The following is a 21634-nucleotide window of genomic DNA, read 5'->3' on the forward strand; positions in this document are numbered from 1 at the left end:
ACTAAGGAACAAAAAGGGAGACCCCTGCATAAGACCTGGCACTCTCCCTGACTGCTCAGCCTATGCGAAAATCCCAATGGTAGATGATCGCATATCCTCGTACCTCGACTGTATAACACCTGAACACCCTATAATAGTGAGGGGACACGACCACCGGCTCCCTACACTAGACACGGAGGGAGTCAGGGTCACCTGGGATCCAGCAAACAGAAAATCACAAATGAATGTACAGCACTTATCTTGTAGAAGACTGGGAAATAGGATCAGCATGCACACACACTCCAGGAAGTTGTATAAACCGCACACTAATGCATTATGGGGAGGAATTTAAAGGGATGCAATCAGTCCAACTACATGACAGCTGAGAGAGGCTAACGAGATGAGGAACTGAAAACCAAAACAAAGGAAGCTCAAGGAGGAGGTTCTGAAAGGCTTCTGTCAGAGCTTCTCAGATGTCTGGTGGTGACAATAGGTCAGTTTAAAATATATGCCCCAAACAATATATCAACTAGTAGGATAACAGAAGCTAGCAAGTATATGGATATTTTATACAGTGTATGGATATTTTTATTAGTATTTTTATTGATTTACAGTGTATTTTAACATATATATAACATTGCATTGAGTAAATTAATTTATCCATCCTACCAGATGGCGAGTGCCTGTTTTTACCTAGAAGTTCAGAGTGGTGTAATGTCTCTGTAGGGTACTGGTAATTGTGTCAACGGTGTCTCCTACCTGGGTACGGCCGGACTCCTGGCTCCCTTGCAATAAATTGAGGGTAGTGATAGTGGAAGTAATAGAGGAATTTGCAGCAGAAATTAAGATCCAGACCTTTAGGTGAAGTTCAAACTTGTCTTTACTGATTGTAACTTTCAACCAAGCAAGATACAGCTTTTGTCTTAGGTCCCAGCAGGTATTGGCAATGGTTGGCAGGGATTTATCTTCTGCTCTCTCATGTACCTGGAGCTTGCAGGAAAGGACGTCTGCTTGTTAGCTCTATACTCTGGCAGGAATTTGGCTTCTGCACTCTCTCTAGCTTCTGCTGTCTGGGGACTGACTAGCTGAGGAGGAATATGGCTTCTCCTGGGTCTCTGGACTGTACTCAGTTATCTTCTCAGGGGATGATTTCTTCCTGGAACTGGAGTTGTCTGCAACTTTCTACTTCTTTTCATCCAGTTGAACTGCAGGGCTCAGACTGGGAATTTGATCAAGTCTCAGAACGAGAATTGGTTCTTGCTGTCTTCCCTATGCAGGGGGCAAACAGATCTGGTTCTAACAGTTTTTTTTCCTCCCTTAAGTTGCTGCAGGATGTGGGAACCTCCACTTCCCTTCAGCAGGGGGGCAGAATAGAACAGGATCGTTCCACTCTGAACGGCCATAACATAAAGACCATCTCTACCAATGATGCTGCCACCTGCTGGTCAACCTGGGACATTACAAGGAAAAAAAAACCTTTAAATTTGTGGAAGACATAATCAAAATCACATCAAATGACAATAGAATGGCTCCTGAAGGGCAGTAGAGGAGTGTAGTAACACAGCTCTGGGGTGTTACACTCTCACCTACCTCGTCCCCTAACAACATCAAGTGAGATTTTTCCCAATTTATTTTAAGTCCCAAATAATATCCAAATCTCTCAATTATTTCCATCAGTTTCTCCATCTCCTAATCAACATTCGCCAAAAACAACAAAATATCATCCGCATATCGCATTTTCTCCCTTACATTACCGTAGTGAAACCCCTTAATACTTTCATTCTCTCTAATAATTATCGCTAGTGGTTCTATTGCAATTACAAAGAGCAGCGGCGATGGGGGATGGGGGACATCCCTGCCTAGTGTCCCTAAAAAGGGACATCACCCCATTTACAGCCACCCTCACTCTAGGGTAAGAATAAATCTATTTAATCCAACCTATAAAATACTCCCCAAAGCGTTTACGATCCTCCCACAAATATTCCCACTCTATACAATGGAAAGCCTTGATTGCTTTTTTACTACTCTGATCTTTATTTGCTTCAATGTTCATAAATAATCTTCTAATATTAGAATATATCAATCGCCCAGGAATAAACCCTGTTTCAGCCTCTTTTATTATTGTTTTTATTACTTTTGTTAACCTGTCTGCCAATACCTTGGCTAATAACTTGATATCAGAGAGATGGCTCTATACGACTCCAGCCTTAATGGATCCTTTTCAGGTTTAGAAATTAAAATACCAGTGGCTTCTTTCATTGATTCCGGTTATTTATTTGATCTCTTGGCCTCAACGAGGGTCTCCATTAATTCCGGAAGAAGAACTAAAGTAAATTCCTTGTATTCCTCAAAAGGAATCCCATCCCCTCCCGGAGCTTTCTTATCTTTTGTTGAATTTAGAGCTCTCACTAACTCCTCCAGCTTTATACTTGCAGTACGCAGCCCTGCAGGGTGAGGCGAATGGTGAGGTCACAGGGGTAGTTACTAACTGAGCGTGTTTTTGGTACTCACAGTTTTTATATACCCTGGGCAGGCGTACAGCAGTGATGGAGAGGCTGGCACATGGATCCTCTGGGGCACTCTCTGTGTATAGGGACCAGGCCTGATGGTAGGTGAGGTGCCCTGGATGTTGCAGGTTTTCAATGTGCCGGTGGCAAGATCCCTTTAAGTTTGTGACGCCAGTGCCGGTAACGGTGGCACACCGATTTATCGTTGTAATAATTGAGGAACACAAGTTGCAGTAAACCAGAACTTCCTTTTACTAAAACAGTTCAACTGTTTACAGTCTTTAGTTGGTTCCATATGTCAAAAGGTTGAATATAGGCAGGCTTGATATAAAATGGCAGGCAAAGACTTTGCGAGATACTCAGAGGGCATAAACACTTACACATCAGGCTGCACTTTTCCTCAGGTCCTGTCTGGGTTACCCCAAGGCCCGTATGCCCTATTGCTGGCTTTATCCTTGGGTAGGGAAAACCTTCCTCTGGTATATACACTTACCTAAAGAATTATTAGGAACACCTTACTAATACGGTGTTGGACCCCCTTTTGCCTTCAGAACTGCTCAGGTAGCCCGTAGCATTTAAATGATGGCCAATTGGCACTAAGGGGCCTAAAGTGTGCCCAGAAAACATCCCCCACACCATTACACCACCACCACCAGCCTGCACAGTGGTAACAAGGCATGATGGATACATGTTCTCATTCTGTTTACGCCAAATTCAGACTCTACCATTTGAATGTCTCAACAGAAATCGAGACTCAGACCAGGCAAAATCACAGTTTTTGCAAGTTCCTCGAAATATTTTTTTCTTTTCAGTAGTTTTTCGTATAGCTGCGGCGCGTATCCCGGCCATCAGCAGAGGCCATTGCGCAGAAGGCCTGTTATATCCACCTTGCGAGCCAAGGCACGGTTCTGGCTGCGACCGCGATGGGAAGCAGGGCGACCTCTCCGGTCCCGGAGTGTAGGCAGGTGGTGCTTCTCCTTTTTCAATCATCTCAGCAGGCTCCGGGGTCTTGCTTGCAGGTTTAAATCCACGCCACGGTCACTGCGTCTGCGCCGTGCAATTTACTGTCAGACCCGATATGAGTGGTATTTCCTGTAGTACTATTCTCATCAGTTTAATCCCTGTTACGTCCCATATCAGGGTGGGATTGCCTTTTAGGCCAGGTACCTTCGACTGCCTTCACAGTGACAGACCAAACTCTGATACACCAAACTGAATTGATTTTAGGAACCGGGAGATGGAAAAAGCAGCTTGGCCGGTCCTCTTACTCCCAAGTTGGGGCACTGCGCGTGCACGGAGCAATGTGCTGTGACACCCTGTATGAGTGGTGTCTTAACTAGTCCTATTCCTATCAGTTTAATCCCTGTTACGTCCCCTATCCGGGGACGTGTGTCGAATTGATTAATCATTGTCGAATAAACGACATCCTGCAATAATTTAGTTCTGAGCTCTGTACTTGCTTTGTATTGGAATTGATGGTGATTTTTTAAATGTAACCATAGAATGCCCAATAAAAATAAATACTTTATTATGTCATCAATTGATCAAAAAATTCCTAAGACATTTTCACAGAATTACTATGGAGAGTAGTCAGCACAACAACCTGGATGCAGTAGTCCCCCCCGCCGGTGCCTCAAAATCCCGCCAAACAGATGGAATACATGTCTGTGCAATATGCAGTGAGGTGATTCACAAGTAGAAAGCATCAGGTATATACCCGCTACAAGTGACTGTGATATTCATCTCATTGCACAGCCCAGTGGAGAGTCAGTGTATGATAATGGAGCCCTAAATGGAAATACTCCAGAGCACATACTCACACAACATCCATCTAATAAATTCAAATGAATATGCCCCTATACATCAGGTCATGAATAGCAGGCTGCAAGACAACAGACTCTCACACAAAAGTACCCACTGGGAACGTGAACATACCCACATGAAGGGCTGAGACACCGGATACAAGGCAGGCTAGAACCCCGACGCGCGTTTCGCCTCACCTCCTGACGAAGCTGAGGCGAGCACCCACGTGGCATCCACGGACACATCGTCATCATCAACCACTTCACTTGTATCTGACACCTCAGCAAAGGAAGCAGCAGCAGGAACAACAACATCATCATCATCATCATCACACCGTACGTCCATGTGTGTAATGCTGCCTGACTGAGACATATCCCTGTTATCTACATCCTCTGGCAATAATGGTTGTGCATCACTAATTTCATCCAACTGATGTGTAAATAACTCCTCTGAGGGATCAAGTGAAGCGGCTGTGGTGGTAGTGGTGGTGGTGGTGGCGGCGGCGGGCGGGAGAGTGGTGACTTGAGAGCAGGTGACCAAAGCTGAGCTGGAGGAGGATGGTGCGTCAAGGTTCTTAGCGGAAGCTGTTGAAGATTGGGTGTCCTGTGTAAGCCAGTCAACTATTTTCTCAGAATTTGTGGGGTTCAGGGTACGTGGCCTCTGAACACTGGGCATTATTCCAGGGCCAGTGGAAATCACAGCACCGCGACCACGACGGCTCCTGCGGGGTGGCCTGCCTCTGCCTGTCATTTTTTTTTTTTTTATGTGAAGTGGTTTATGCGTGCAAGGTACTGTGCCACCCTATATAAGTGGTGGGCAGTGGGCACAATACAGTATGTGTGGGCCTGACACACACGGGCTTGCAAATGTGATTATATCACAGAAAAATATTAAATATAATTTTTTTTTATCTGCGAGGTATTTTCTGTCACACCCTGTATGAATGGTGCACACAGTGCTGTCTGTGACTGAGCCTGCAGCCTCTCACACACGGGCAGCCAGGCAACTGCAATATATATAAAAAAAAGCAGACTGATGTACCAGCCCTGAAAAGGGCTTTTTGGGTGCTGTCTGGACGCTGTCCTTACAGCAGATGAGTCTGTGGACACAGAACACTGCCCTAGCTAACGCTTTCCCTATTGAATCAGCAGCAGCAGCACTGTCCCTCCTCTCACTGTGAATGCAGCTTCCGAATGAATCTAAAATGGATGCTGCCCAGGAGGTGGGAGGGTCTGGGAGGGAGGGTCTGCTGCTGATTGGCTGGAATGTGTCTGCTGACTGTGAGGTACAGGGTCAAAGTTTACTCAATGAGGATGTATAGGGGGCGGACCAAACATCGCATATGTTCGCCCGCCGCGGCGAACGTGAACAAGCTATGTTCGCCGGGAACTGTTCGCCGGCAAATAGTTTGGGCCATCACTACTCCTCAGCTCTCTTCTGGCTAAAGTCCACACTGACTTCTGACTACACCCTTCCCTGACTATATATACTAGGGGTCCCCTAGCTCCCTCTACTGTCTAGGTAGGAGGAGGAACTACCCCTAACAGGCCTGGTACTGGGGAAAACAGGGGAAATGCACATAAAAAACATCATATAAAATACAATGACCCTGTTCCACAAAAGGTGAGGAACAACGTGGCCCAATTGACCCTTGTGTAGTGCCCACATTTACCTAGTGGGACACTACATACTCCCTTCCCACTGAATCATATGAGCTTCTGCAAGCTTCCTGAAGGGGACATCATCCAGGAATTGACATAACTCTTCCCTTTTATATCTAATTTTAGATTTTTTTGAGTTCTTCAAAATATTTACTAAACAAAATATTAATCTGTTCTGGGGATTTAACTATTTGCCCTTTATTATTTCTTATTGGACTTTTCCAACTTTTTTTTTTTTTTGATTAATAATTATGGTAACCAAAAGCTTACCCGCTCTTTCTCCATCTGCAAAAGACCTAACCCTCCCGAAAAACATGGATGTTTGTATTTTTTCCATATGTACTTCTTTAACCATATCATTTAGTTTTTCCCAGTTTCTGACAGAATTTTTGGGCATCCTTTAATTTCTGTTCTAAACTCTGAGTTTTACCATTTACTTTTTTTCCAATTAATTACTTGCTTGCATAATATTCCCCTCAGGAATACCTTTGCTGCATCCCAAATCCACTGTTTCTTAGCAGAATCCCTATTAATACTCCCTATAAATACTCCATAATACTGTTCTTATCATCCAACAAATTAAACCAATGGGGATTAAATGTAAAAACCCTTGAGATCTGTTTTTCCAAGGACACAATCTCCATTACAATCGCGCAATGATCCGACATAAACACAGGAACATACTTTATACTTATTTTATTCCTTTCCAGCAGTTTCCTATTACCGAGGATCACATCTCTCCTAGACCAGGACTGATGCGTCCTTGAATAACCGGAAAACACCTTTTCTTCAGGATTATATAAACGCCAGATATCGTTCCAGCCAAAGTCCAATAATAACCTGGAAAAATTTAGTATTATGGTGTAAACCTTTGCCCTTGGACAATCTATCTATACTTGGGTCCAACGCAGTATTCTAGTCCCCGCTGCTACTAATACACAATCTTGTTTCTCAGTCATATAGTTATACAACTCATATAGTACATCAGGTTTATATGGAGGTGATAGATATATATATATACTCACCTAAAGAATTATTAGGAACACCTGTTCTATTTCTCATTAATGCGATTATCTAGTCAACCAATCACATGGCAGTTGCTTCGATGCATGTAGGGTTGTGGTCCTGGTCAAGACAATCTCCTGACCTCGAAACTGAATGTCAGAATGGGAAAGAAAGGTGGGCTACAACAGCAGAAGACCCCACCGGGTACCACTCATCTCCACTACAAATAGGAAAAAGAGGCTACAATTTGCACGAGCTCACCAAAATTGGCCTGTTGAAGACTGGAAAAATGTTGCCTGGTCTGATGAGTCTCGATTTCTGTTGAGACATTCAAATGGTAGAGTCCGAATTTGGCGTAAACAGAATGAGAACATGTATCCATCATGCCTTGTTACCACTGTGCAGGCTGGTGGTGGTGGTGTAATGGTGTGGGGGATGTTTTCTGGGCACACTTTAGGCCCCTTAGTGCCAATTGCCCATCGTTTAAATACCACAGGCTACCTGAGCATTGTTTCTGACCATGTCCATCCCTTCATGACCACCATGTACCCATCCTTTGATGGCGACTTCCAGCAGGATAATGCACATGTCACAAAGCTCGAATCATTTCAAATTGGTTTCTTGAACATGACAATGAGTTCACTGCACTAAAATGGCCCCACAGTCACCAGATCTCAACCCAATAGAGCATCTTTGGGATGTGGTGGAACGGGAGCTTCGTGCCCTGGATGTGCATCCCTCAAATCTCCATCAACTGCAAGATGCTATCCTATCAATATGGGCCAACATTTCTAAAGAATGTTATCAGCACCTTGTTGAATCAATGCCACGTAGAATTAAGGCAGTTCTAAAGGCAAAAGGGGGTCCAACACCGTATTAGTGTGGTGTTCCTAATCTTTAGGTGAGTGTATATTTGCTATTACCAACACTATATCATTCACTCTACACTGTAAGCAGAGATTCCTGCCACAACCATCCACCTTTTGCAATATACTCAAAGTTAACTTTATTATGTACTAGAATAGATGCGCCCCTTGAATATGATGTATATATTGAATGGTATCGTGCACCTATCCATCAATTCCTTGTCCATATGTGTTTCCTGAAGGCAGATGATGGCCGGCAAGTACCTCCCCATCCAGTCAAAAATAGCAAATCTTTTCAACGTTTCTTACATATAAAAAAAAATAACTCTCTCTCTGGAAAACTTGATCCCTCCCCCAAACCGCTTCCTCCATTTTGCCCCCCAATCTATATTAACATAGAGCTGGATTAACATGCACGGTATACTCCATATACCCCCCACCTCCAAGTAAACATATTAACAATTACTACATTTGGCGCAGGCCCTTTAAATCTGCCCATTCACTTGCTTCTTGAGGGGACTGGAAGACGACCATTTTGTCCTGATATACCACTCAGAGTTTAGCTGGAAACATCAAACTATATTTAACCCCATCCTGCCTAAATCTCTTTCTTTTGTCAGTATATTTTTTCCTTTGGGCGCTGGTAGCCATTGAAAAGTCCGGATAAACTCTTATTTTTGTCCCATCTATTTGAAGCTTCTCGGAGGCTCTAACCTCCCTCCACACAGCCTCCCAGTCTCTATAATTAGCCAACTTAGAATTGTTCTTGGATATTCTCCCGGTTTTCTCCTGTGATTTGGGACTCCGTGCGCTCTCTCAATAATTAAGGAGTTGAACAGCGTCCCAGATTTACAGTTCTCCATTTTTCCATAAAACCGTCACAATCGGAACCTTCCTCTTGTTCTGGCCCCCCATGAAGGCGAATGAAGGTGTAACTGATGATGACCTTGTGACTGTCCTACCTTCGTATCCAAGCAGTGGAGCAGACCGGACCGGCAGATGCTCAGGTTAGATGGATCCAGACGTAGACATGAGGATGCAATCAAACGTGTGTTTATTTGATCCAGAGCAGTGACATACAGTGATGCAATACAGTGATGTAGTAGATGCTGTGATGTGGATGTCTTTCCTGAGGCTAACTGCTGAGGCAACTGCTGGTCAAAAACTGATGCCTTCACAAGCCAAGGTGTAAGTCTCCAGTCACAAGGAGTGCAGCACTGAAAAAGGCTACAGGAAGTGACAAGGACCAAGGCTGCTAAAACCACGCCCAGCAGAGAAAAACTTTATAGACAAGGAACAAGGCGTGTAGCATACGAATTCCGGCCAGCAGATGGCAGCAGAGAACAATACATTGGTAACAACATAGTAAAGAAGAGATAATGATACAGTGCAGGAATTCAATTTAAAAAGAACAGCACATTCCCCGTCTGAAATTCACTTTGGGAATTTTACTATGACGAATGTCCATAAAATATAAACAACCTGTAAAAAGAACATGTTAGAATGCAAAACATAGATTAGTCTTGTTTTCCAACTTGGAATGGAGAAGATCTGTGAAGCTAGATACAGTCCTGTTCACCCAGCAGGGACGTTCTCGATGGGTAATATTAGGATGAGTTCGTTGATTGGTCTTGAGAACGTTTTAAGCTCGCCTTTCCTGAAGATCTTCAACTCCACCTTCCGGACCTTGCCATCCTTGCTAGGGAAAACCTTTGAAATTAGTCCGATAGACCAGTCAATCCTTTCGGTTTGTTGCTCTTTCATCAATACAAGGTCTCCTTTCTTCAAGTTTGGTTTGTGGTGTTGCCATTTTCTTCTTCCTTGAAGAACACTGAGGTACTCCTTTCGCCACCTTGCAAGAGTTCTGACGAGTCTCATCCAACTGGAGAAACGCTCAAAGCGCTGACAACCGAAGCTGGCTGTTTGCTTAGTTCCAGTAACTAATGCGCTAACCTCAGTGCGGATTTCTGGATCATTATCTGGATCCTGGATGCTGAAAGCTTCCTGTACACATTCGTCTGCCTCTCCAAGCAGAAACTCTGGACCTGTAAGCCAAGTAGAGTTAGTAAAGGAACCTATAGACATAGGCCTAGTGGCGTGATCTGCTGGATTAAGTTCGGATGGTACGTAGTGCCATTGTTCAGGTTTGGAGGATCTCCTGATTCTCTCTATGCGGTTACTAACGTAACCTCTCTGACTACGAAACAGTGGAACATCTGTTCAATGTCGGCGGTGATGGCAACGAGCTCTTTTCTGAACCTCATCAGCACTCCAACTAGGTTATTCGTCAGATTAGGACCTGTGAGAAGGACATCATTAAGACATACACCTTGATGTTTGGCGCTTGAGTCGAAAACAACCCTAATTTGATTAGGTTTTCGTGGGTGATACACTCCAAATGAAGGCAAGTACCAGCACTCGTCGTTCTTCCCTAAGGATGGAGCTGGTTCTGCATGGTTGTTGCGGAATATTTTGTCGATAAAGGCAAAGATGTGTTCTCTCATCTCAGGCTTACTGTTCATGGTGCGCTGAAGAGTTAAATCTAGACAGAGCTTGTTCCCTATTGTTCGGGAGTCTCACCCTGGTAGCTCGGAAGGGTAATGGAGAAACCCAGTGATTGGTTTCATCTTGATAAATTCTCTGTCTTCTACTGACAAAGCTACTTTGTCATCGTCCTTGCTTGTGTGAAAGACTAATCTTCCCAAGTTGTCGGCAAAGAAGGGAGGAATGTCGTCAGGTGGTTGTATGAGGTCTGGAGGCTTCTCTTTCACCTCGTACTGATGAGGGCAAGGCTTAATGCAAGTTGTGCGTCCATCTCCACGCACGTACGTTTTGAAAGAGTGGATTCTTGGTTGAGCCAAGCATACATTTCCTATGACTACCCATCCCAAGTCCAGTCTCTGGGCGTATGGTGCATAGTGGGGACCATTACACTGTTGACGCATCTTGTGTACCCTTAGATTGTCTCTGCCAAGCAGGAGTAGAATCTTGGCGTTGTTGTCCATAGGTGGGATAACGTTGGCTAGGTGCCTTAGGTGTGGTTGGTGAAATGCAGCTTCCGGGGTAGGAATTTCATCCCTATGGTTGGGTATTTGATCGCATTCGATCAGCGTCGGTAGAGGTATTTCTGTATTCCCACTGACGAAACAAGCGATGAATCCTTGTGCCCTCCTGCCGCTAGTCTCTATGCGACCAGAGCAGGTGTTTAAGATGTAGGGTTCAGACGGTCCCTTTATTCCAAAGGCTTCAAAAAATTTAGGTCCTGCTAGAGAGCGGTTGCTTTGGTCGTCAATGATGGCATACATTTTTACTGCCTTTTCTGGTAGCCCCGGTAGACCTTGATTAGGCATATGCGGGCACAACATTTCTCACTCTGGCCCTCCCCACATACGTCCAAGCATGAGTAGGAAACAGCAGTGGCTGTGTTAGCGTTATTTTGGGGCTCCCCACCAAGATTCGGAGCGGGACTGGTGGTGACAGCAGCCGGTGAATTCCTTGTGAATGGAGTTGGGTGCATAGCTGAGGCGTGTCTTTCACTATGACACTCCTCACACTTGATAATGGATTTACAGTCCTTAGCCATGTGCTCCAATGAAGCGCAGCACCTGAAACATACCCCATGCACTCTTTTGTACCTTGAGACTGATGCCGCCCACTTCTCTTGCAGGCTGTATGGTAGCTTCACGACAATTGGGTTCACCCCATGGGCAGTATCCAGGTAGCACAGCCCAGACAGACGAGGATCTCTTTTGGCGAGCTCCTGTTCCATGAGCAAATCACTTAAATCCTGAAGCTTATGGACGTCCTTAAAACTGATCTTGGGAACGTTCTTGTCACCACCAGACATCTGAGAAGCTCTGACAGATGTTCTTTAGAACCTCCTGCTTGAGGTTCCTTTTGTTTTGTTTTCGTTTTCTCATCTCGTTAGCCTCTCTCAGCTGTCATGTAGATGCACTGATTGCATCCCTTTAAATCCCTTCCCATACTGCATCACTTTGCGGTTTATACAACTTCCTGGAGTGTGCTGATGCTAGAAGCTGTTACTACTGCGTCCACAAGATAAGTCTGTTTCTTTATTTGCCTGTTGGCTTGATCCTAGGTGACCCTGACTCCCTCCGTATCAAGTGTAGGGAGCCGGTGGTCGTGTCCCCTCACTATTATAGGGTGTTCAGGTGCATACAGTCGAGGAACGAGGATATGTAATTTTCTACCATTGAGATTTTTGCATAGGCTGAGCAGTAAGTGAGAGAGCTAGGGCTCTTACAGGGCTTACCCTCCTGTTCCTTAGTTTTGGATCAAGTCAGTCGGATCTTCATTTGTGTCTTCTAGTTTTCTGTACACCTTCCGTGACATTATAAACCGTCTCAAGCATGGATCCGGTTTCACTTTTGACTGAACACATGCAGGGTCTTTCATTGGAGGTAGCATATCTCCGTAAAACTGTTTCTCAGTTTCAGGTGACCGGTTCAGCTTGCATTCATGGAGTTTGTTCTGAGCCTAAGATCTCGCTCCCGGATACGTTCTCCGGGGGTAGTGAGAATTTTGTTCATTTTAGAGAGGCTTGCAAACTCCATTTTTGCCTACTTCCCCATTCCTCTGGTGATGAGGAGCAGAGGGTGGGGATCATCATCTCACTGCTCAGGGATAACGCTCAGTCCTGGGCCTTTTTGCTGCCGGTGGGGGCACGGCCCCTCTGTTCAGTGGATGAATTTTTTTTAGCCCTGGGTCAGATATATGATGATCCGGATCGTATTGCTCTGGCTGAATCTAGACTACGTCTTTTATGCCAGGGTAAACAGTCCGCAGAGATATACTGTTCAGAATTTTGGAGATGGGCAGCTGATACTGGTTGGAATGATGCTGGACTCCGAAGTCAATTTTGCCATGGTCTTTCAGAGGGATTGAAAGATGCATTTGGCTTTCATAAGAGACCTAACTCCTTGGACTCTGCCATGTCTCCGGCCGTTCGTATTGACAGGCGTCTTAGAGAGAGAGGAAAGATCACTCCTTCCTGTCATACTCAGTCCAAGGACAGTGCGGCGGTCTCATTCAGTGCACAGGGGTCTCAGTCTCTCTCATTCCCCTCTGAGCAGGAGCCCATGCAGCTGGGTTTGTATGCCTCTGACAATAGATGATTCAGCTCTCATAGGAAGGTTTGTTTCTGTTGTGGAGGTATAAATAATTTGGCAAATGTTTGTCCCTCTAGGAGATTCAGGCAGTTTTTTGAGAGTAATAAAGAAACAAAAAGAAAAAAATCCTCTAAAAACATTCCATCTGTTACTATTGGCAAGGTTGATGCGGAAATTGAAGCTTTTCCGTTTGCTTGTAGTTCCCGTTTTGTCCTACCTGCCAGGGTGGCGCTAGAGAGCAAGAACATTTTTTGTGAGATTTTTGTAGATGTTGGAGCAGCGGTCAATCTCATTGATAATCAATTTGCTATAACTCATGGTTTCCAGGTATGCACTTTGGGAAAGGATATACCCGTTTTTGCTATTGATTCCATTCCACTTTCTCAGAAATCGTTAAAGGGCATAGTTCACAATATCCGTTTGATTGTGAGTGATACTCATGTTGAGGATGTGTCATGTTTCGTCCTAAGCGGGTTGCCTACTCCTCTAGTGTTGGAGCTACCCTGGCTCACTAAACATAACCCCACCATTGATTGGCAAGCGAGGCAAATAAATGGTTGGAGTGACTTTTGCAGAGAGAATTGCCTCACGACATCTGTTTCTGAGGTTTCTACTAAGACTGTACCATCTTTTCTCTCTGAATTTTCGGATGTGTTTTCTAAGAGTGGTGTTCAGGACTTGCCCCCTCACAGGGAGTACGATTGCCCTATTAATCTCACCCCAGGCGCCAAGCTGCCTAAATCTCGTTTATACAATCTCTCCCAACCTGAAAGGGTCGCTATGCGTGCTTATATCTCTGAGAGTCTGAGAAAGGCTGTTTTTTTCTTTGTTAAGAAAAAAGATGGTTCTTTAAGACCATGTCTGGATTTCAGGGAGCTGAACAGTATCACAATTCGTGACCCTTATCCGCTTCCTCTGATCCCGGACCTGTTTAACCAGATTGTTGGGGCTAAAGTTTTTTCCAAGTTGGATCTAAGAGGGGCATACAACCTGGTCAGGGTCAGAGAAGGAGACGAATGGAAGACGGCCTTCAATACTCCTGAGGGCCATTTTGAGAATTTGGTTATGCCTTTTGGTTTGATGAATGCTCCAGCCGTCTTTCAGCATTTTGTGAACAGCATTTTTTATCATTTAATGGGGAAATTTGTATTAGTGTATCTAGATGACATTTTGATTTTTTTCTCCTGATTTCAAAACTCATAAGGACCACCTACGTCAGGTCTTGCTCATCCTGCGGGAGAATAAATTGTACGCTAAACTGGAAAAATGTGTGTTTGCGGTTCCAGAAATTCAATTTTTGGGGTTTCTTCTCTCCGCTTTTGGTTTTCGCATGGATCCCGAGAAGGTCCGCGCTGTGCTTGAGTGGGAGCTTCCTGAGAATCAGAAGGCGCTGATGCATTTTTTGGGTTTTGCCAATTATTACAGGAAGTTTATTTTGAATTATTCCTCTGCTGTTAAACCACTCACTGATATTACTAGAAAGGGGGTAGATTTTTCCTCCTGGTCGGTAGAGGCGCGTAAGGCCTTTTCTAGTATCAAGGAGAGTTTTGATTCCACTCCCATCTTGGTACAACCTGATATCTCTCTGCCCTTCGTAGTTGAGGTGGACACTTCTGAGGTGGGTGTGGGTGCGGTCTTGTCTCAGGGTCCCTCTCCTGCCAAATGGCGACCGTGTGCCTTTTTTCTCGAAGAAACTCTCCTCCGCAGAGAGAAATTATGATGTGGGAGATAGGGAGTTGTTGGCCATCAAGTTAGCTTTTGAGGAATGGCGCCATTGGCTAGAGGGAGCCAGACACCCTATTACCGTGTTTACTGACCATAAGAATCTGGCCTACTTGGAGTCAGCCAAACGTCTGAACCCGAGACAGGCCAGATGGTCTTTGTTCTTTTCAAGGTTTAATTTTGTTGTCACGTTCCGCCCTGGGGTTAAGAATGTGAAGGCGGATGCCCTGTCACGTTGTTTTCCGGTAGGTGGGAATTTTGAAGACCCGGGTCCCATTTTGGCTGAAGGTGTGGTGGTCTCTGCTCTTTATCCTGAATTGGAGGCAGAGGTTCAGGTAGCTTCACATGGCCCGCGTGCTACAGATCACGGAGGTGAGAGAGGGGACGGAGCTAGCGTCCCGCATCAGACGCACTACATGTGCACCCTGAATACATTCAGCTTGATTCCTGAGAAGATTGCACTCGCTGCTCCTCAGGATGGAGCCCATCATCAACCTACTACAGGGGTCACCTGTAATACTCCACATGTCTCATTATCCTGACTGGAGGAGACAGAGGTGAAGTTTGCTTTACTCTCCTCAACATTTCTGATGGACTCTTCTTTTATTTGTAATGACGTTTAGTGGATTTTCAGCTTTATTTTCTCAATGGAATGCAATTTCCGAGCTGCAGGGGTTAATTCTTCTACAGGAGCTCTCCGCCCTCTTATCAGAAGAGACTTTTGCATATTCGGTTCCTGCTCCTCCGTACCACAATGGCGTCTGCTGATCTGAGGGCCGAACTGGACTGCTCCATCTGCCTGAGCATCTATACAGATCCCGTGTCCCTGAGATGTGGACACAACTTCTGCCGCTCCTGTATTGTGAGTGCGCTGGATGCACAGGAGGCAGCTGGAGTGTATTCCTGTCCTGACTGCAGAGCAGAATATCCGGTGCGTCCGGCCCTGGAGAAGAACAGGAAGCTGGGGAACATAGTGGAGCGTTTCTTATCTGCTCAGCCTCACATGGAGGCCGGGATCTTCTGTACTTACTGTACTAAGTCTCCTGTACCGGCTGTGAGGACATGTCTGCAGTGTGAGGCCTCGTTCTGTGAAAAGCACTTGAGTAGACACAGTAAGTCATCAGAACATACTTTGGTTGAACCTACTGCTACCCCGAAGGAAAGAAAATGCTCCACACACAAGGAGGCGCTGAAATACTATTGTCCTATAGACACTGCCTGTATCTGTGTGTCCTGCTGTCTGGTCGGCGACCACAAGGGACACGACGTGGAGCTACTGGATGTGGCCTCTGAGAAGGAGAAAGAGAAACTGAGGAAATATCTGGAGGAACTAAACCCACAAAAAGCAGAAATTCAGACGAAACTTCTGAATCTGCAGGATCGTCAGAGGAATATCCAGGAGAAGGCCTCTGATAAGAGGAAGAACGTCAGGAAGTTATTTATGGACATTAAGAAGCAACTGGAAATGGCAGAAAAGAAAGCGCTGAGCGAGATCTCCAGGCAGGAGGAGAAGATTGTGTCCCAGATATCTGATCTGATCAAGAAGCTGGAAATAGAGGAGGACGAGCTGTCCAGGAAGATGCATCACGTGGAGGAGATGTGTCATGTCACCGACCCAATAAGACTCCTACAAGAAAGTGACATTACAGTATGTGGTCATGGAGATGATGAGGACACAGGGGGAGATGGTGGAGAGGGCAGGTCTGAGGATGGTCTGGATGAGGTTCTGATCTCACTGACCTTACACCGATCTATGAGGGATATTGTCACCAATGTCACATCAGAGCTCGGGCTCCATGTTCCAGACATATTGCTGGATGAGGACAATGCTAATATATATGTGAAGATATCAGAAGATCTGAAAACAGCAACAAGAACAAAAAAAGAACAGGACAGACCAGAATCACCAGGAAGGTTCCTGAATTATGCCCAGGTGTTAAGCAGATGTGGCCTCTCCTCAGGAAGACATTACTGGGAGGTAGAGTGGGACCAGAAAGGGAGATGTAACATCGGACTGTCCTATCCCAGTATAGAAAGGAAAGGACATCAGTCTAGTATTGGAGATAATGATAAATCTTGGTGTCTGGTTATGTCTGGTGCAGGATGTGCAGCGTGTCACCGCTCAGTCACATCCCCCCTCAGTGTAGATACAACATGTCCTAGACTTGGGGTCCTCTTAGACTATGAGGCCGGGCGTCTGTCCTTCTATCAGCTGTGTGACCCCATCAGACACTTACACACCTTCACCGCCTCCTTCTCTGAACCCCTACATGTTCTCTTCTGTGTGTGGTCTGGAGCCTCTGTTAGAATAATAAGCTGAGGCCGATGCGTCCACGTCCCGTTATAATCTCCGCCTATAAGTCACTATATAGCGCTGTATGGGCGGAGCCTCCGATCACACAATGTATATGGCGGCTCTATGGGGGGGTTACTGTACAATTATTTTATATTCCTTGGAGATCAGATCCAGAATTGATGCTTGAGACAAATGAAAAGTTACGTCGTCTGCACACGAGTTCGGGTGAACGCACATCAGATCCGCAGCGTATCCGCACCAATACCTGCAATGTGTGATTACGGTTTTTGGTGCGGATAAGATGCGGTTTTCCACTGAAAAGGGTGAAATCCGCAGCTAAAACCAGAAACATAACTGACAGGCCGCAGGTCTGGGAATCCGCACGGAAATAATCGGCGAAGTGTACGTGATGGGGGTAATCTCATACACTTTGCTGGTGCTGTAATTCCTTACGGTTTTTCCACATGGATATTCGCCTGGAAAGACTGAGCGTATTCCGCAACGTGCGCAGATGGCCTTCGGGTACAAGCGCACGGTGCGTATTACCTGCTGGTTTTCCAGAGTGAAATAATACCGCCTAAGCAGATGGGATTCCCAGTATCTCATCTACACGGAGCGGAAGTTTCCTGCGTCAGGAGTGACCTGCGGAGCGGATCCGGAGATCTGCGGCCGGTGGATTGTCTGTGCGGATTTCTCCCTTTACAATGCAGAGGGGGAGATCTGGGGAAATCCGTGTCAGGATCTGCAGGTAACAGGTGTGGATCCTGGAGCGGAGATACACCGCCGAGTGCACGTACCTCATGGGGGCATCATTAACCCTTCCCCGTCCTCCACTGAGGTCGCTGTAGGGGCTTCTTTATGTTTCTGGGACACATTTGGGGAACATATAATTATTAATCAGCTTTTCCTATTTCTGTAGAGATGTGACAATGTGACGCTTCTTTCCGCACTATACGCGGCATTTGTTGTGTCTTTTCCCTTTTTATGGAATAAATGTCTGACTACTTCTGTCCATCAGAGTTGTCGGTCCTGTCATCTGGGTGTCTGTGGTCTCCTCCGCCATCATGTCTGTTATAACCGCAGGTAATGAGTTCTGCAATACACTGGATCTGTACAGCGCCACCTGCTGTTCTCTTCCTTATCTTTGGCCGGTCGCGCTGAGCTGGTCGCACGCGCTCAGTTTAAGGCGACGTCTACACGACGAGGTGTCTTGGTCCCAACTATATACATTGTTAGGCCTCTTTCACACTACCGTTTTTTTTTTTCCGTTTTGCGGTCCGTTTTTTGCGTTCCGTATACGGTCCGTATACGGAACCATTCATTTCAATGGTTCCGCAAAAAAAACGGAATGTGTTCCGTATGCATTCCGTTTCCGTATTTCCGTTTTTCCGTTCCGTTGAAAGATAGAACATGTCCTATTATTGCCCGCAAATCACGGTCCGTGGCTCCATTCAAGTCAATGGGTCCGCAAAAAAAACGGAACACATACGGAAATGCATCCGTATGTCTTCCGTTTCCGTTTCGTTTTTTCTGAACCATCTATTGAAAATGTTATGCCTAGCCCAATTTTTTCTATGTAATTACTGTATACTGTATATGCCATACGGAAAAACGGAACAACGGAACGGAAACGGAACCACAACGGAAGCAAAAAACTGAACAACGGATCCGTGAAAAACGGACCGCAAAACACTGAAATGGACATACTGTAGTGTGAAAGAGGCCTAAGGCCTCATGCACACGACAGTTTTTTTTCACGGTCCGCAAAAACGGGGTCCGTGGGTCCGTGATCCGTGACCGTTTTTTCGTCCGTGGGTCTTCCTTGATTTTTGGAGGATCCACGGACATGAAAAAAAAGTCGTTTTGGTGTCCGCCTGGCCGTGCGGAGCCAAACGGATCCGTCCTGAATTACAATGCAAGTCAATGGGGACGGATCCGTTTGACGTTGACACAATATGGTGCAATTGCAAACGGATCCGTCCCCCATTGACTTTCAATGTAAAGTCAGGAGTCCCTTTACTTTCACACTTGCGTTCATATAATGCAGACGGTGGCTCCGTTCAGAACGGATCCGTCTGCATTATATTGTTAAAACATTTCTAATGTGAAAGTAGCCTCAGACGGATCCGTCCAGACTTTACATTGAAAGTCAATGGGGGACGGATTCGTTTGAAAATTGAGCCACAGTGTGTCATCTTCAAACGGATCCGTCCCCATTGACTTACATTATAAGTCTGGACGGATCCGCTTGCCTCCGCACGGCCAGGCGGACACCCGAACATAACTTGAAGCGTCCCCATCACCATGGGAACGCCTCTATGTTAGAATATACTGTCGGATATGAGCTACATCGTGAAACTCATTTCTGACAGTATATTCTAACACAGAGGCGTTCCCATGGTGATGGGGACGCTTCTAGTTAGAATATACTACAAACTGTGTACATGACTGCCCCCTGCTGCCTGGCAGCACCCGATCTCTTACAGGGGGCTGTGATCAGCACAATTAACTCCTCAGGTGCCGCACCTGAAGGGGTTAATTGTACTATCATATCCCCCTGTAAGAGATCAGGGCAGACCCCCCCCTCCCCAGTTTGAATATCGTTGGTGGCACAGTGTGCGCCCACCATCGGCCCCCCCCTTCCTCCCTCTATTGTTATAAATCGTTGGTGGCACAGTGTGCACCCACCATCGGGCCCCCCCCTTCCTCCCTCTATTGTTATAAATCGTTGGTGGCACAGTGTGCCAACCACCATCGGCCCCCCCCCCTCCCTCCCTCTATTGTAATAAATCGTTGGTGGCACAGTGTGCGCCCCCCATCGGCCCCCCTCCCTCTATAGCAGTAACAACATTGGTGGCAGTCTGCGGCCTCCCATCTCCCCCCCCCCCCCCCGATCATTGGTGGCAGCGTAGTTCCGATCGGAGCCCCAGTTTAATCGCTGGGGCTCCAATCGGTAACCATGGCAACCAGGAAGCTACTGCAGCCCTGGTTGCCATGGTTACTTAGCAATAGTACAATTGTAGAAGATTCATACTTACCTGCTTGCTGCTGCGATGTCTGTGACCGGCCGGGAGCTCCACCTACTGGTAAGTGACAGTTCTTTAGCAATGCGCCGCACAGACCTGTCACTTACCAGTAGGTGGAGCTCCCGGCCGGACACAGACATCGCAGCAGCAAGCAGGTAACTATGAATCTTCTACTATTGTACTATTGCTAAGTAACCATGGCAACCAGGACTGCAGTAGCGTCCTGGTTGCCATGGTTACCGATCGGAGCCCCAGCGATTAAACTGGGACTCCGATCGGAACCACGCTGCCACCAATGATCAGGGGGGGGGGAGATGGGAGGCCGCACACTGCCACCAATTTTGTTACTGCTATAGAGGGAGGGGGGCCGATGGGGGGCGCACACTGTGCCACCAACGATTTATTACAATAGAGGGAGGGAGGGGGGGCCGATGGTGGGCGCACACTGTGCCACCAACGATTTATTACAATAGAGGGAGGGAGGGGGGGGGGCCATGGTGGGTGCACACTGTGCCACCAACGATTTCTAACAATAGAGGGAGGAAGGGGGGGCCCGATGGGGGGCGCACACTGTGCCACCAACGATATTCAAACTGGGGAGGGGGGGGGGTCTGCCCCCTGCTGCCTGGCAGCCCTGATCTCTTACAGGGGAATATGATAGTACAATTAACCCCTTCAGGTGCCGCACCTGAGGAGTTAATTGTGCTATCATACCCCCCTGTAAGAGATCGGGTGCTGCCAGGCAGCAGGGGGCAGTCTTGTACAAAGTTTGTAGTGTATTCTAACTAGAAGCGTCCCCATCACCATGGGAACGCTTCTGTGTTAGAATATACTGTCGGATATGAGTTTTCACGAAGTGAAAACTTAGATCTGAAAAAGCTTTTATGCAGACGGATCTTCGGATCGGTCTGTATGAAAGCAACCTACGGCCACGGATCACGGACACGGATGCCAATCTTGTGTGCATCCGTGTTCTTTCACTGACCCATTGACTTGAATGGGTCCGTGAACCGTTGTCCGTCAAAAAAATAGGACAGGTCATATTTTTTTGACGGACAGGATACACGGATCACTGCCTCGGCTGCAAAACGGTGCATTTTCCGATTTTTCCACGGACCCATTGAAAGTCAATGGGTCCGCGAAAAAAACGGAAAACGGCACAACGGCCACGGATGCACACAACGGTCGTGTGCATGAGGCCTAAGTGTGAGAACATACCGCGCGCTCCGTATTGTGCCGCCTATAGAGCTCCCATTGTTGTGCTCTCCGCCTGGACTCAGCGCTTTTCTAACTATCCCTTGTAATGGTCGCCTTCCCTGCGGCGCAGCATGTCGGACGGCGCCCGCGCTACGTTACTGCCGGCCGCACTTCGCTATGTCTAGTGATTAATACTGTACCGTTTTCATGCACATTCTGTTCTGTTGTTAGCAGCATTATATGGCGGTGTATGTGGCTCGGGGTGCGGCTTTCTAATACTTCCCTCTCTGTGTCGCTGAACTATTGTAGAGCAGCCGCGCAGCGACCGCCTCACGTCCTGGAGGCACGAGCTTCCTGGCGCCTCTCAGTGTTACTGACGCTTTTCTTCCCTGGAGGGTTTTATTTTGTGCTTCTCATTTTCATTTTTAGTTTTTCTGTTTGTC

The 21634-nt window shown here is 46.4% G+C and overlaps 1 protein-coding gene across 1 annotated transcript; it reads left to right on the forward strand.

The window, feature by feature from the left end:
* Positions 1–15413: 15413 nt before the first annotated feature.
* LOC122945859 (E3 ubiquitin/ISG15 ligase TRIM25-like) lies at positions 15414–18181 on the forward strand. Its single transcript, XM_044305115.1, has one exon. It carries the CDS (start codon positions 15427–15429, stop codon positions 16990–16992), a length of 1566 nt encoding a protein of 521 aa, XP_044161050.1. The 5' UTR covers positions 15414–15426; the 3' UTR covers positions 16993–18181.
* Positions 18182–21634: the final 3453 nt, after the last annotated feature.

This window comes from Bufo gargarizans, chromosome 8, assembly GCF_014858855.1.
Source record: "Bufo gargarizans isolate SCDJY-AF-19 chromosome 8, ASM1485885v1, whole genome shotgun sequence".
Classification (NCBI taxonomy): domain Eukaryota; kingdom Metazoa; phylum Chordata; class Amphibia; order Anura; family Bufonidae; genus Bufo; species Bufo gargarizans.